Source organism: Stegodyphus dumicola, chromosome 12, assembly GCF_044657685.1.
Source record: "Stegodyphus dumicola isolate Sdum_Otavi_A_Nest chromosome 12, ASM4465768v1".
NCBI classification, from domain to species: Eukaryota; Metazoa; Arthropoda; class Arachnida; order Araneae; family Eresidae; genus Stegodyphus; species Stegodyphus dumicola.
In genome coordinates this window covers 57,412,722-57,430,862 of record NC_140779.1, presented here as the reverse complement: position 1 = coordinate 57,430,862, position 18,141 = coordinate 57,412,722, and the positions used below count along the sequence as shown (strand labels likewise).

Sequence of the window (18,141 nt, the reverse complement as noted above, 5' to 3'; positions counted from 1 at the left end):
ATACCATGGCGATTTTTAAATTTGGCGAATATGTGCACTCGGTGCTTAAGTTCATTTGTTCGTGAAATATTTTGGCTTGAGCCATTAGAATTGGACCGTCAATGGCACGCCTTCGCTGTGATGCTGTCTGACCCATTCAATCATCACTTTGTCATGATCGTCACTTTTAGCATAATTAACCCTTTTTCTGTTATTCATTACAAGTGGGGTGTCGTCAGAATCCACAAAAAAAGCGTAAAAAAAAAAGGAACTTTTTGAATATGTCATATACAGTTGACTTTCCAATGTCATACTCCTCGCATAATTTTGAGACAGATATGCCTTTATCCATTTTTTGGAGCCTTTATGAAATTTACTTTTACCGTGAAGAAAACAACCTTCATCAAAATGCCAGGAAGATCTAAATGACTAATGATGAGTTCCTAACTTGCATTTTCAATTTGTTAAGGAAAAAAAAAAGAAATTCTGGCAAGTCAGCTATTTTCAGATTGTGTATTTAGCCTGCATGCAATTTGAATTTGAGAACACTGACATATGCAGTTAAATATGGGTTGATTTATCGTTTTAAAATAACAAACAATGTAACGAAAGCATTTCAGAAACTGCTCACATTGTTAAGATAAGGTACCAGTAATGTTACCTAACAACTGCATGTTTGGTCAAGTAACCAGTAGTTAACAGAAAGCTATCTAAATACAGCACATCCCTAAGATCCAGGCATCAGATTTTTTTTGTTAGTTTTTGTTTCTGCTTCTTCAAATTTAAAGTAGCTTACATTCAAACCAATTTGCATGCCGATTCTGGCCATACAATAATCATATAAGTTTGTGGTTCCAAAATGTATCTCCAAATATTTATACGAAACTTTGACATACATGCGCAAAATAGTATAAAAACATTTAAAAAGTATGGTATAAAAAATATTTAAAAAGAAATTTATAAAAATATTCATAGACCCCTAAAAAATTCCCCCTAATAAATTCAATACGTTAAAAATTAAATACTGTCAAAAGTCGTTAATCCGGACTCATCGGGACTTCGGCGATTCCGGATTATAGATCATCAGTTTAAATCGCGTAAGATGGCATGCAGAAATTCTAGAATTAAAAATATGAAACCGTAATTTATGAAATAAAGAACAATTATGATCTAAAGGGTATCAAAATTTACAAAAAAAAAAAAAAAAAAAAAGCTTCATATTTATTTGTTTACTTTATTAAACATTTCTTTCAATGTAAATTGTTTAAGTTGCTTCGTTTTATGTGATAATACTTTCTCTTTAATTCTATAAACAGACATAATTTTTTGTTCAGTTACAAAGTTCTGCTGTTCAAGCCCCGTTAATTGCTGTGCCGAGAATACCGACTAACTTGTCAATCGAAATTTTTTCGTTTTCACTAACCTCTCTGTCACATTCTTCATGTCTTTATCCATTTTTTGCAGCAATTCCACTTTTTGTGTGATGGACATCGAAACATGCTTTCACTTTTTAGATCCTTTGGCAGCTCCAGAATTGGAAACTCTTTTTGATATAATTGAAAGTTCAAGCTTAATTTTTATAAAATTGCTCTAACAGTCTGCAAAAAATAATAAGCCGGATCCAATTAGAAGATTGAGGAACAACGCAATCTGCAACATTAACTGAAACGCCTTAGAATCAGTAAAGATAATTTTAGTCTAGCTTATACCGTGTTGCAATTTATGATCTTGTTTTCTTATTTGTATTTTCTTACTCTTATTTTTAACAACATTTGATAAATGATTTTTTCTTACCTTTCTTGATGAATATCTGCAGGAACGTTTGAAATTCTTTTCCATTTTTGGTTTTCATGCAGAAACTTTATTTACAGCTATGTACATGAAATGTATGCTTAGAGAAGAATGTTCATCATGTTTCTCTGGCTGCCATTACATCTATACCAAAATCCTACAATGCGGTAAGAAAAAAATAACAAGCTAAAAGTAAAAAAGCTGCGCCCTCTCGTGGCCAGCTACATAAACTGTAACATCCTCCCCCTCGATGAGCTCTTGGTTTATCAAAAGATTGGATTCTGAAGCTATCTTGAACACTAAATGTTTTTAATGTTCTACAAGTTTAAATGTTCATAGACGCAGTGTTCACAATTTAAATTCACTGTATTCAGTTCAAAGAGTTTCAGTTCAAAGTCATTTCCAATGGGTACAATAGCTGCACAGGACGATAAAGATACGCTTCATTAGCTAAACAGAGAGTGCAAGACCTTATTTTTCCATCTCGTCCTGGATGACACTCCTGCACAACTCCCATCTTCCATAATAATCTTGGTAGTTTTTCTTCATATACTAAAACTACAGATCCCTTCAAAAGATCTCTTACGGCATTACCTCTCTAAACTTGTTTTACATTTCTAATTTCAAGTAAATATTCCCTTTTCCAATAACCTTAGCCAGTATTTATATTGGCTTCTTAAATTTTCTTTAGTTGAATCGGGTTCAAGAATTTTGCCAAATGGTAAAGATGTCAGTCTTCGTCCAACTAGAAAATGAGCTGGTGTCAGCAGTTCTGGTTCTCCGACTTCACTATTAACATAAGTCAGTGGATGTGAATTCAATATTGCCTCAATTTCAATTAAAACTGTTTCCAGATCTTCAAATTTAAGTGAAGCCTTCATGAGTATTTTCTTCAAACATGACTTGATAGATCTAACAAGCTTTTCCCAGAAACCGCCCCACCAAGCCGCCTTCTTCAGAAATTTTAAAATGTTAGTCACTGTGGCTTTTGTGTCAGGGATCAACGATCGATTAAACTCTAAAACTAAGTCACTAGGAAGTATTCTCATTAACAGTGGGCATAACAAATAGCTGTAAGAATTCGAAGTAACGTTAAGGGAATCAAGGCTTCTAATTTCAATTTATAAACTATCATATACGTTACGTAATATTTTAATATCATCCATTTTTTTACTGACTTTAAATTCAGCAGACGATTCATATGTGCGTTTATTAAAATTTCCTTTCTACCAAACCTTTCTTTCAGAATATTTATCGCCTTAGCGTAATTTTTGGCAACTAAAGGTAATCCCTTTATTGTCATTAAAGCTGTGTCCTTTAGTAAAAATTTGAGGTAATTAAATTTGTCTACATCCTTTAAAGCAGAGTTATTATGTATAGCAGATTCGTATTGAGCCCAAAAACTTTGAAATTCACATATACACCTTATTTCACCTTTAAATATATTTATGGTTAGTTTCGGAAGTTTAGCACCATTTGTATTTGTGTTCTCTATCATATCTATAGTAGAATTAGATGGCATCTCATTTAATTTAATATATTTTCTATTTCTAAATATTCTACTGATCTTCGATTTGCATAAGATAATTTTATTTTTATATTCCAAGCTATCCTGTACTTCAGTTTTGTACTTTTTTCATCTGTTATGATAGATTCAATGTCAGTGTTCAATATTAGTATATTGTTTTCATTTTCATTTAAGATGGATAAGTCATCTTCTAATAAATCAAATTTAATATTATCCGATTCTATTTCCCTTTCCATTTTAGCTATCAGTCTTGTTACTGATGCTCTTAGCATTCCTCACTTCTTTTTTAGTGCTTTTAACTTATCCAACTTGATAATCAATATTCAATCACTAATCGAACAACAATAAATACTTAAATCATAATATATCTAAAGATTACTGTTATCCCGGGTTTCGGCACCATGTTGCAATTTAGGATCTTTTTTCTTATTTGTATTTTCTTATTCTTATTTTTTACATTTAACAACATTTGATAAATGATTTTTTGCTTACATTGCTTGATGAATATCCACAGGAATGCTTGGAATTCTTTTCAATTTTTGGTTTTCATACAGAAACTTTATTTACAGCTATGTACAATTGTATGCTTAGAGAAGAACATTCATCATGTTTCTCTGGCTGGCATTACATCTCTATCAAAATCCTGCAATGCGGTAAGAAAAAATAACAAGCTAAAAGTAAAAAAGCTGCGCCCTCCCGTGGCCAGCTACATAAACTGTAACATCCCGTCCGTTATGCATTAAATGCGCATGCGTAAAGCATACAAAAAAAAAAGTTTGTGGCTTTGAAGGCCGGATTATAGATCATTCCGGATAATGGAAGTCCAGATTACGGACTTTGTACTGTATTGTATTTTCAAATACTCAGAATGTGTTATGCTTTCTAGAAAAATCCATTAAAGCAATTACATAAAATACAGACACAGTTTGATTTTCAATTTTTGCAATAACTTTATGAGAGATTGAAGTCTGAGTGTTAATAAAATGTAGCTGAGCTTCTACTGCTGGATTTTCATATAATTTTAAAATGAGCATGGGGCACTTTTCTTGATATTGAAAATAAGCCTTCAGTGGTGAACACATTTGGAATACCTTTTCAATGGTGGGAAGTAATGATAACCATCTTGTTTGCAAATACCCTAGTATCACTGAAAAATCAGTTTTTACGAAGTGTAGAAATTTTTCAATATTTCTACTCTAACAGCATAACATGTATATCTTAGAAATAATTTCTATATCAACTAGCAAAACATCAGCTGATGTTATGGATAATATTCGCTGCACATCCGACTCCACTTAAAACCATGGTTAAGGTTCATTTAAGTTTAACAAAAACATTTTCTCCATGTCTATCAGCTCCTCCAGAGTTAGAATTCTCTATCGTCTCTTATTACTAGTCTGTAAAGACCAGTAACCCTTTTCCTTAAAATTAGTTTCTTCAAGACAGGTAATTAAATAGTAGTTGCTGTCAGTAGCGGATGTTTCACCAGGTAAGGATTTAAATTCTAAAATTTTTACTCAAACTCCGTAACTCTAACCTATAAATCTAACAAGTACTGGAAAAAGTTTTATTTCCTACCGATTGGACTCGTTAAGATTGAAACAAATGAACATTTTTCCAAATCTTTGTGCAAAGCTGTTAAAGCGTAAGGATTATTTAGCCTTATTGCTTTGGCATTGGTTTCACACACATGTAAATTTAGGCTCGAAGCAACTTGGACGTACAATCTGTAGACCTAAAAGTTGTGGCAAATAGTATGGTATGCAAAAGTACCTTTTACCAGGGTCGCCACGCTACCTGGAGAACCGGGAAAAGTCAGGGAATTCGAAAATTGACCAAAATATTCAGGGAAAAGTCAGGGAATTTAAGTATTTTTGTCAAAATCTGGAAAAGTCAGGGAAGTTCATACAACGATCCCGCCAAAAAAAGCGATTTTTGCGCCGACGTCGGAAGAGGTAACTTTTTTGGCGAATTATGTATCACGTGAGTGTCATTCGGGTAGCTGGCATAGAGTCAATTTTCGCAGCTCCGATTTGATTGTCTTTTAGAAAGGCAAAGCAACTTTCGCGCAACTTTTGGTTTCCAGTATTCTCGAGAATCGCATGTGCAGTGCATGAACTAAAGAAAGTACCTGTTCTCGTATAAAACAAAATAGGTTTAATCCTAGTATACAGTATCATGGACGGTTATAATCAAAGAATATGTATTGTAAAGAAGGAAAACCTCTCTGCAACCGACGTGGCTGTGGCTCTGTTCCATCATAGAGGGAAACAGCTATGCATGTCTGATATATCTGTTGCCAAAGCTCGAAACCGGTGTCGAAGTTCGAAGGTCACGTTATCAAGAGTTCATAAAATGAATATCGTTTAAAATTTCTTTAACCACTTGCGCTAAAAAGACGTGCCACGCACGTCAAGATGTTTTTGTCTCAAACCACGAGCGACGTGAACACCACGTCGATAAGCATTTATCGCAAAAATGAAAATAACGTGGTGCACACGTCGCCTAACAACGAGATTGTTTATTTCTCGAGTTACAGCTCTGGATCGCACTCGCAGATGCGGAGCGGCGTAAATGAGACACTTTACCGCTTGTTATATTGTAGTGCACGGCACAGCAACCGTGAAGTTTAGTCTTAGCGCAAGTGGTTAAACTCTAAAGGAAAAGAAAATATTTTTTGGCGCAAGTAAATTAATTCATGCATTAGTTATTTTCAGGGGGAAAAAAAACTACGAAAATCCGTTTTTAAAATTATAGCGAAAAATCCAAGAAGAAACGTCCTTTGATAAAACGTTTCTTCTTGGATTTTTCGCAATAACTTAAAAACGGATTTTCGTAGTTTTCTTTTTTTCAAAGAGCGTTTCTTCTTAACACGTGTTTCTCAATTTCCTGTACACATCGCGGAGAGGGAAATTCTGGCCGCCAGGTTCCGTCACCATATCCCTTGGCAAATTTTCCCTCCGCATTCTAGCGGCGTAATAGCATTTTACTTGTATGGAACCTTTTCTTCTTTACATAGACGTTCTTTGGTTAGAATAATAATGGGATTTGGCGACATCTTGATGCGCAGTAAACGGGTCATTTTGGTCTTGGCGACAATTTTCAAAATCGTGCCAAAGCCTTACCGTATACTAGAATTTTACCGCAAAATCTTTTTAAACCTTTTTTTTTTTTTTTTTCTTTTTAATAAATACCTTGCCATTTTGCAGTAAAATAAAAAAATAGTAATCAGTCATCTAGGCTAGCCATGTAATATAACTATCTTCGCTAAAATATCATTGATTATTCTAATTCAATTTTTAAGTAATTATTTTTATGTTATTCATATAATTTAATGTTGCTTCTTCCCTCTAAATTCATTTATTATTAGTAAATAATATTTCCAAATTTCAGGAAATTTTCTCTGGCATAATCCTGAAATTAACTATAGCAGTATGATGACATACCATCACGAAATTTAATGCACATATTTTTTCCTTATGTATGCTGCGAAATAAATATATAATACCTCAATTTATTAAAATAGATTTCTTTCTTTCGTTTAGCTGCAGAATGTCTGCAAAAAAAGCCTTATTTTATTCCAGATTGGGAAGATTCTAATCTCAATCTTCAGTGGAGAAAACAACAACTATTATAATTATATTTGTGTTTTCAAGTGTTAAGGTGCCTTTTAAGAACATACCTCACGCAAATTAAATTTACCTAAAATCTAACCTAACTATTTAGCATTGCGTTGTGATTTTTAAGGACCGGATTAGCCTCGTGTTGAACTGGTGATGATCATGAGTAATAATTAATTAAAACATACATTTGTTATCCAATATATATATCTTAAATTTTATTAAGTTTCTTAAGTGAAAACTAAACAAAATTATCAAACAAAGTATACCAAGAATAATTAAGAATAAATGTCCTCTGGGATTTATTGAATAATTAAGTGAATTTGCTACACAATACAAGTAATACCATAATTAATTTACCTCTTAGCACAGCCAATGTACATTACGTGGATAGACTGGAATTTTCTTGAAACACACCTGGAAAAACTGGAAAAGTCAGGGAATTTCATTCTCCTGTTTGAGTGGCAACCCTGTTTTACTGCAGCTAATTCTTCTTCCTCATCATTCATTTCATCCTATGTTTATTGCTATTTATATGAATTTAATATATTGACATCCGCCATAGCTTATTGAAAATTTTCGAGAACATATATTGCACCGTACGTTGGTATCATTTCTAGATTTTTTTTCGATAAAGGGATATTCCTTTTGTAGGTCTTTGTTAAATGTACACTTTTTTAACACATTACTAAAAAAAGTAAAATAAATAATTAATTAAATTAAACTGTAGTAAAACATACACTTAGCAGTATGTGCAGCCTAACCGTTATAGGGGTTAGCGTCGCTAAGTGCCGTGCCGAAGGGCCTGGGTTTGAATCTCGGAGAAAGCATAGATGTTTGTAAACGTATAGTGTCAGTGCAGCATGGCAGCACTCTAAATATGCAGCAAGCTGAAACTCCTCTTGTGTGGTTGGGTGGAAGGGAAGAGGGTGAGAGACCCTCGGACTTGTTCCCCGGGGTGCTCTCCATCAAAATTGAAGGCGAACTGAGCTAAATCGCACTGTCACCTGAATGATGCTCAAAACTGTTGCCAACAGCAGGCGTATTCTAGTGCTCCTTGCCACAAGAAATTTCATGGGCTTGGGCTATCAAGGAGCACACAAGTGGCTGATAAGTGGTAATTGAAAATGACAAATGGCTGACAAGTGATAATTGAAAAAAATATGGATATACAGTACAAAGTCCGTAATCCGGAATTGTCAGGACTTTGGCAATTCCGGATTAGGGGTTTTTCCGGATTATAGATCACCAATTTAAATCTGGTAAGATGGCAGGCAGAAATTATACAATCAAAAATATGAAACCATAATTTATGAAATAAAGAGCAATTATGATCTAAAGAGTATCAAAATTTACAAAAAAAAGCTAAATATTTATTTGTTTACCTGATTAAATATTTCTTTCAATGTAAATTGTTTAGCTTTTGTGCTAATACTTTCTCTTTAATTCTATAAACAGACATAATTTCTTGTTCAGTTACAAAGTTCCACTGTTCAAGTCGTGTAATTGCTGTGTCGAGAATACCGACTAACTTGTTAATCGAAATTTTTTTGTTTTCAATAACCTCTTTGTCACTTTCTATCAGAAGTGCGCAAGGGTAAACGCTTTACACGCATTTGTAACAGGGTTCGTAGCCACATTTTAGTTTAAAAAATAAGCACTTTTCAAGCACATTTTAAGGAAAAAATAAGCACCTGTCTAATTACATTACATACAACTGCATAACCTGAAAAGAAAAATTAGACTTGTAATTTAAAATATGAGCAATGCAATATTCATTAAGAGAATGAGTATTGGAATTTCAGTTCAAAATATAGAAAATAAATAACAATAAGCCATATTAATTGTATTCGTTTGGAACCTAATAATAAATACAATTTATTTTTCCACTCATATTAATATTTAAATAATTTAACTTAAATCAAAATTCTGAACATTTTCTAAATTTTCATTGAATAATAGTTTTCCCTTAACATATATTCCAAGCAAAGTAATTTAAGTAAAAGAGAGGCACATTTCTGAAATCAGAAGAGAGGAAATTGCCTCATGCAGCCATCCTTTAACAGTAAAAGCTTAATTAACCCGCATACTTGGAAATTGACGAATATTCCGGATAGTAACTGGAAAAAGAGGAGTGGGGGAGATTGTAGCCGTTCTTTAGATTTCTCGGCTAAATAAATGATTTTGACATTTCGATATGTGCATCATATAAAAATAGACCAACGGAACTGAAAAATATTCTGCTTAGAAAGCATAATAAAACTCTTTTAAGTGTCCATAAACAATTCTCGGACTGAACATCAAAATTAATTATCTCTGCAAAATACCGCAAACGTTATTGCGCAATACGTGCGGGGTTATTCTTCCACATGTGATATTACGCATTCGCAATCAACAGCTGCCAGTATTCGGAGAATAAAGAACTAAATAAAGGAAAAGAAAGAGACTTACTAATCTGGGGTGTTTCTGATTCTAATTTTCAACCGACTGCGTTAAATTTCCGGAACAGAATCAATCTTCGCTTAGGTTGGGTAGACCGCAAAACTTTTAGTCCTATTCAATCCAGATTGGACAGTGACAAAAAAAAAAAAAAAAAAAGAAGCCTGCTGCTTCAATATCAGAGATTTTGTGGAGGAAGGGGAGAACCTCCGTACTGTATAATATATTGGCAAAAAAAAAAAAAAAAAAAATTTTTTTGACTTTTACTTAAGCCATTCCGAATATTATTCCTTAGAAATCTAATCTGTGTAAAAACACACCCATTTTTGGAAGTTTATCTATACTTCAGCAGTTATTGCAACTATATTATTATAAATATTCATTCATATGCTCGTAATATAAGCATAATGATCATAATGAACACGAATATGAACTGACCACGCGGAACGAGAATGCAAATTATTAAAATCTTGATAGAAATTCAAACGAGTGTAGTATTTGGATGGGAGGAAAAGAATACAGAATGTACCGGAATTTTATACGCTTTTTGCAATTCTTTGACCAATAGAACGACGTGCACCAGTCTGTACTCTTGCGCGCACCATAGGTTACGTTAATGCAGAGAAAGGGGGGGAAAGCAATTTTCGGGAGTATGATTCACCATCTGACGTTGCATATAAGGAAGAAAAGTTGTTTATTTAGTTTCGGCTTTGGTACGGGGAAAAAATGCGCGTTCATTAAAAAAAGCACTAAAAGCAAAAAATAAGCACTAAAAACAAAAAAATAAGGGCTTTAAAGAAAAAGCAAGCACCTATAAGGGCCTTTATATTTTATTTTCAAATATAAGGACTTATAAGCACTTGTAAGGACAGCTACGAACCCTGTGTAAGTTTGTGGCTTTGGGGTCCAGATTATAGATCATTCCGGATAATGGACGTCCAGATTACGGACTTTGTACTGTATTGTAAATTCAAATTACAATCAAATAAATATATCAATTAAAAACTGCAGAGTTGTGTGGTAAGTGAAAGTCTGAGCTGTTAACAAAAATTTAGTGTATGTTTGAAGATTGGGAAGAGAAATGAGAAATAACCCCCCCTTACACACACACAACAATTTTCTATGGTAAACGCTTCTATGGTTCATGGGCTGGTATGGGGCTTATGCTCTTAACTTATGCTTGTATTCTCAGTTCGTAGTCTACATTACTTAAATAAATATAGGCATTTAAACTTTTTACTTTCTCACACTACTTTTTTGGGGGACAAATGATTATAAATTCAGGAGTAAAATACGAGTTGTGAAAAATCGGGACAGGTACCGAAAATTCAGGACGTATGGTCGCTTTATTATACAGCATGTTTGGGAGGGCAATTTCATCTTGCCTTCCTTCTTCGAGAATCATTCTGGAGTTGAAGATAGTCTTGCTGCAGAAATGGGATTAACTACTACAGGGACTCCTCAGTTGCCTCCTATTCCAGTATGCCATCATTCTGTTTGTGAAGTAGACCATACCCCATATTAGATTCATTTTCAGTTCAGTATCACAGTATGGATTTTGGACATCTCTGTACTCTGAGCATTACTGATAATCATGCATATATAAAATGACTTTTGAATGGTACACCTCTTCTGTTGTAGATATATATTCACACCAATTTCATTAAAATCAGTTCATTAGTTTTTCAGAAATTTGACATGCAAATTCTCAATTCTTAATTTTGCACATGAATGTATATTTTCACCAGGTAAAATTAGATAGTTTATTTGCTTCGTTAACTTTGTTTCTAAGAAGTTAAAATAGAAGTTTAGTGAAAATATATTTTAAAATTGCTTTTAATATATACTTAATAATTTACGTTATCATCCAAGAACATAATAGAAATTATTGCATTATCATAAATCAATAAAAACATTTATACTTAAAATATAGTTTTTTTACCATTCAAGTAGACTATATGAATGACAGTTTATTAAGCTAAATTAATATTCAAAATTCCGTTCCTCATAATCACAATAAACTTTTAAAGTTATTTATTTATTTTTTCCCTAGAAAATCACAATCAAAGAGGACTTGACAAAAGCAACTCATTTCAAGGCTAAATAACATATAAATTGTCCTAAATTTTACTGGATCATATCCTGAAATGAAAAATAACATTTTATAAATTTTCATACACAAAGCAAGCAGAAACAAATGTTATTGTTATTTCATAATTTAAGGCTTTTCTTACCCTCACAGTTGATGCTAAAGCTTCAGCTTCTGTTGCTAGCTGCTTTAACTGGAAATTTTCAGTTTGAAGTACATTTAATTGATCATGTAGCTGTAATATGGAATATGCTGCACTTAAGATTTGATAATAGGCTATTATAAATATTTAATTTTTATTTAATTATTTCATATTTAGATTTGTAGTTTATTTTTGGAGGTGAAGAAAAGAAATATATCAATAATTACACAGGTTTTAATATTTTAGAATTAATATAAAGTAATAAAAATAGACAATGTCTCAGCTTATTTTTTCTCTTCCATAAATATTATGACTGAAAAATCACCTGTTTCAAGATATTATTCAATATAAACTTACCATTTCATTTTCATGCAGAGCTTTCTCTAACATTAATCTCCTCTCTTCTGCTAATTCTTTCCAATTACATTTTTCATTCCCTAAAATTAACCCTATACAAAAAATATATTTACTGAATTTTTTATTTAAAGGAACTAAAATAATATCAAAATTGGGCAGATATATATTCTTCAATTAATATGTAAAGTATCTGGATATACAGGGTGTCTCAAAACTCGCACACTTTGAGAGTAAGTACAAAACATCAACACAAACCATATAAGAGAATATGATTGAAAAATCACCTGCTGGAGATGGAAAAGACAAGGGCAGGTTAAAGCAAGGCACATCCAGGTAGGCATATTAGGTATTGCCAAATGATGTAAAATCCTAAGCTTCTGTCCCGTATGAAACTGCGAAAGATAGCACCGTGAGTTGCTAAACTAAGGGTCGCTAAATTAAAAAAACTAAGGGTCTCACAACCCTCTTCCTTTACTACCACCTTATCGAAAGCATTTCAGCTCACTGTGTATTTTGAATGCCTTCTTATTGCACAGACAGACGCTATACACTTACACACAACCATGCCTTTTTTGGGATTCAACCCGGGGCCCCTCAGTACAACATTCAATGTTACTAAGCACTATCCTTTCTGGGCAGCAGATAGAAGAGGCTCAAAAACAAAGCAAGAATGCAACACAAAAAGCACTGTGAAGTGCTTTAAGCTAAACATAACCTTCCAAGAAGATAAGTTGATAGTTTGCTAGATGCCTGTATATTATACTCAATGCACAGGGTTAATCTTCTAAATTCAGTTTAAAATGTGGCTTTTATGTAGAAGTCTCAGAGGAATTGCAAGCTATAGCTGATGTTTGAGAGATCAGCGAAGGAAGTTATGAAAATTCATTTTTATAATTGTGTCAATTCACAAATTATTGAGATGTGTGCAAGAACTGACTATGAAAGTGTTAGAAGAACTGCAGAAAGTGAGACAGAAAAAGGTATAACATGCCAACATTTATCAAATTTAAAAAACAATGCAAATTCTAAGAAAAACTTTTGTACTGAACGGTGCTGATAAAAAAACCCTACCAGCAGTTTTATAAAATTAAGAATACAATTGAAAATTGTCATCAAACATTATGGAATAAACACAAACTAGCTGTACATAACACAAAATTTCATCAAAAATACAATTATTAAAATATTTTAATAAAAAATTTAAAATCAATTTAAAAATTAGTAAAATTGAATAAAAATTGCACGCAAATTTTATATATTTACTTCTTTAAAAAATCAGCAATTTTACTTTGTTTATGAGACATTTAAATATTTGTCGAATTTCACTGACTACTTTTTGAAGTGCTATTTTATCACTGTGTTCGAATACCCTTCGGTCGATGAAGTCCAATACAGTTTGAATAAAAATCATTGTTATTTCAGGACTATTGTCAGTATCTTCTTTGCTTGTATTTTCAATATCATTTTCTGCCTCTTCCTTTCTTGTCACATTTAAAATGACCTCTGCATCACTCAAAATTGAAAGCCTGGATCAGTGAAATCGCCAACGAGCCATTCCTTAATGTTTTTCCAATTGACATTTTCAAAGAATTTTATGTTTTCAATTTTTTGGTGTACAGCCTCGATTACTAACTTGAATTCTTCACAATTAGATAATTCCCTGATTTCTGCATTGTGAAGAATCTTTCTCCATGAGTGAACCAGAGTTATTGGTTTTACTTTCATCTAAGCTTTTGCTACTCTCGTGCACAGTGTTGAATGAGAGTGGGTACTAGCACACACAGATAATCCACATCCAGATAATCGAGACTACACTGTACTTTCAAGCTGAATAGTGCTTCAACGGGCAAATTATCCCAAAGTTTGAATTTTTTTAAATTCAAAATAGTAATATTTATATGCTATTAAGAAGAAAAATCAAAGAAAACTTGTCAAGATTAAATAAATTAAAACATTGAATTAGTTTTAATTGTATTTTGCCCTCATAATATCTCCATAATGACTATATATTCATAGCATGAAATATTTGAACAAGAAAAATCTACTTAATGCAATATGCAAATTAATAGTTTGCATGATTCATTGAAATTTTTCTCTGCTTCACAGAAATGATTATTTTTTTTGTCATTATTATTATTTATTTTATATTTTTTCTACCAGTTTACTGATAAATTCATTTAAATCTGGTAATATCAATGATGAAAGTAAAGGAGGTAACTATTGCATTGAAGAAATATCATGCATCAACACGGACAGAAAAATTAAATTTTTTAATAAACTGCTAAAAAGTTGGGCATTTTGAATGGTAGATTAGTTTTAGGATCATATTCATGTTATTAGAAAATTTGTTAAACATAATATTGAATTTTCAATAAATTGTAATAAAAATGTGAATCGATGCACTCAACACAATGCTTTTTGATGAAAAGAAAAAAAATTCAATTTTTTTATATTTAACATGGAATGATAAGGATGCATACTAAAAACTGATTTGAATGAAGTCCTATAATATACATGCCAGCTATAGAATTTATTTATTGCTACCGTAAAATACTAATATCCATTTAAAACTCTATAAATATTGCAGATGGCAGAAAAAACTAATAGATTGAAATATTCAACCTAAAAATACATATTTAATATAGAGATACAAAGTATTTTTAAAAATAATTATTCCACATCATCAAGACTGCTGATTAGTACCATCATTTGCTTGCTACAGAAAGCCAAAAGTTATTAGTTCATACATAAATACTACTAAACCTAGATCAATTCTCACACAGAAAATTTGAATTAAGGTATTCATATTTATTACACTAAGGATTTAATGACAAATGGTAATACAGTTATGATTATTCCTTTATATTAAAAAATGTTTGTAAAATTAAATATGCAAAGCAACTTCATCTCTTTTTACTGCATAATTATATATTTCCTCAGTGATATTCAAATAACTAATAATTCCAGAGTTAAACATAAAAAAGAAAACATTTCAAGTTTTTTGAGTAATTCACCTACATATTTATTTATAGATATTAACAAAGAAAGACATTTATAATCTGCAATAAAGAAACATGAAATTGCATATACAGTCAAAAGTCGTTAATCCGGACTCGTCGGGACTTCGACGATTCCGGATTATAGATCATCAGTTTAAATCTTGTAAGATGGCATGCAGAAATTCTAAAATTAAAAATATGAAACCGTAATTTATGAAATAAAGAACAATTATGATCTAAAGGGTATCAAAATTTACAAAAAAAAAAAAAAAAAAAAAAGCTTCATATTTATTTGTTTACTTTATTAAACATTTCTTTCAATGTAAATTGTTTAAGTTGCTTCGTTTTATGTGATAATACTTTCTCTTTAATTCTATAAAAAGACATAATTTCTTGTTCAGTTACAAAGTTCCGCTGTTCAAGTCCCGTTAATTGCTGTGCCGAGAATACCGACTAACTTGTCAATGGAAATTTTTTCGTTTTCACTAACCTCTCTGTCACATTCTTCATGTCTTTATCCATTTTTTGCAGCAATTCCACTTTTTGTTTGTTGGACATCGAAACATACTTTCGTTTTGTAGATCCTTTGGAAGTTCCAGCATCGGATATTCTATTTGACATAATCGAAAGTTCAAGTTTACTTTTATAAAATTGCTCTTACAGTCTGCAAAAAATAATAAGCGGGATCCAATTCGAAGATTAAGGAACAACGCAATCATTAACATTAACTGAAATAGATAATTAGATAATTTTAGCTTACACCATCCGTTATACATTAAACGCGCAGGCGAAAACGTATTCTGCACTTGCGCACACGCATATGCGCAGTAGTCAAGGTCATTACGCGCAAGCGTAAAATGCCTGTGCGCATTTGCCAATGCGGCGCATGCGCAGAAAGTTTTTAGCTTTGATGTCCGGATTATGGGTGTCCGAATTAACGACTTTTGACTGTATATAAATTTTTTTATGGTTTCAAAACTTTTTCAACATTAATAATTTTCTAGTAATGGAACTTTCATTCCTCTGATAAATTATTGAATCTTTTGTAAATGCAACATATTAATTTTATTGAATATGTATTTTCCCGATTGGCAACAACAGCTTTTTTCAGAACGATAAGATTTTTGAACTGTAAGTTTTTTAGCAGTAATGTTGACGGTAATGTTTCTGAATAAAGCAAGTATTTAACAATTAATATTTGACGGAATGTGTTTTTAATAAAGGAACTAATTAAATGCTAACATTTCGGAAGTGGGATAAACTAGAATTATTATCTAGATTTAACAACGTATTGCCTTAACGTACGCTAAGCCTAAACTGAATGTGGAAACTCGCCAAAACTGAAAGTAGAAAGGTACGTGAATTTATAAACTGTTTATGTTATGTCTAAGTATTAAACGGAAAGAACTTAAGTATAATTATTGTATTAGTATTTGAAAATTGAAGTCTAAGATGGCTTATTTGGCAAGAGGCAAAAAATGTGATTTAAAAGAACTTGCTTTGGAACTTGATGTAGATGTCCCTTCTGATATTAAAATTGTAGGCTTAAGAGATATGATTTTGAATAGTAAGAATTATAACGAAGACTTTACTAAACAAATGCTAGATAGAATTATAAATGATCGTTTAGACAGGGAAAAGTTAGAAACTTTAGAAAAAGATAAGCAAAGAGCATTTGAAATGGAAATTATAGAAAGAGATAAGCAAAGAACTTTTGAACTTGAAAAATTGAAAATAGAAGCGGAAATCAGAAGTAGTAATGTAAATGATTCTGTTTCTTCTAATGTTAGTAGAAGTAATATTTGTGATATGAGTAAATTAATGCATAAGTATGATTTGAATGAAGGTGATATAAGTTTCTATTTAGTTTTATTTGAGAGACAGGCACGACGTATTGGGTTAGAAGAACAAAACTGGGTTTCTCAGCTGTTGGGTCTATTGCCTTATGAAATAACTCAATTAATTGCCCGTGAATCAGAAGAGAAAGCTAACGACTATAAGCACGTTAAACAACTGCTACTGAGAAAATTTAAGTTAAGCCCTGAACAGTTTCGGCAAAAGTTCGTTGATCATATTAAAACGTTGCGTAATACGTGGAAGGACTTCACGTTTGAATTAAAAAATTATTTTGAAGAGTGGCTTGCTGGATTAAATGTAACAGATTTTGACTCTTTAAAACAACTTATTATTACTGATCAATTAAAGAAGAGGGTCCCCGCTGCTATCTGAGACCATTTCATTGATGATTGGTCTAAATTCATTAATCCTGAAGAGTTGGCTGAAAAACTAGATGAATATGAAAATATTCGGGCAGGGATAAAAGTACTTCAAGTAGAAAATAAAACTTTTAGGCATAATTTTAAGCCCAAATCTGGTTCTAAATTTTATGAAGGATCCTATAATCAGTATTCAAGACAAAGAAATGTTAAAGATTCCATGCAGACAGATGGTAATTTCAAAGTGGATTTTAAAAACAGTTTTGATAATAAATACAATCTGAGAGATAAATTTTATAAAACAGACGAAAGGAAAAGGGAATATAATCCTGGCATCCGCAATGAAAAGGGTGAGCCGAAATGCTTCAATTGTAATGATTATGGACATATAGCGACGGATTGTCCTCAGCCTAAAAAAGAAATTATTTGCAGGAAATGTAATGAAAAGGGTCATACTTTTAAAAGGTGTACGTCTAAGAATCCAGACTTAAAAAATGTTAAAAATAATTTATCCGTGAACCAGAATTCAGGTGTTTCACCAGCTGTATATTTAAAGTATGCTTGCATCAATAATGGAGAAGAAATTACTGCAATCATAGATACGGGTTCTAGTTCGTGTTTATTGAAACAGTCTGCGGCTAAGAGACTGAATCTTATTGTAAAACCTGATGTGGAGGAATTGTTTGGCTTTGGGAACCAGAATAAACCGGCCGCTAGAACATTGGGAAAAGTAACTGTTAACTTAGAGATTGATAATGTGGAAGGAAAGGACATTACAGTTCTAATTGTAGGAGATGAAACGCAACCATGCGACTTATTAGTTGGTCGAACATGGATTGATTTACCGCATATTGCATACGCCAAGATAGGTAATACCTTGCACACACGCTATGCTAATGACTGCCCATTTTCACAGTTGCAAAATGATAGCAACACTCCGCGAATTAAACTGAAGGCTTCCCAAGAAACTCAAATCGAAAG

General features: G+C 32.1%; 1 protein-coding gene across 1 annotated transcript in view; it reads right to left on the bottom strand.

The window, feature by feature from the left end:
• Positions 1–11,376: 11,376 nt before the first annotated feature.
• Positions 11,377–18,141, bottom strand: part of LOC118179390 (uncharacterized) — a 28,189-nt gene continuing 21,424 nt past the window's right edge. The window contains exons 4-6 of the mRNA XM_085827738.1: positions 11,946–12,037; positions 11,592–11,681; positions 11,377–11,499 (exon numbers count right to left, since the gene is read on the bottom strand). Coding sequence (XP_085683864.1) covers positions 11,485–11,499; positions 11,592–11,681; positions 11,946–12,037 — 197 coding nt within the window. The 3' untranslated portion in view covers positions 11,377–11,484. The remainder of the gene's footprint in view (positions 11,500–11,591; positions 11,682–11,945; positions 12,038–18,141) is intronic.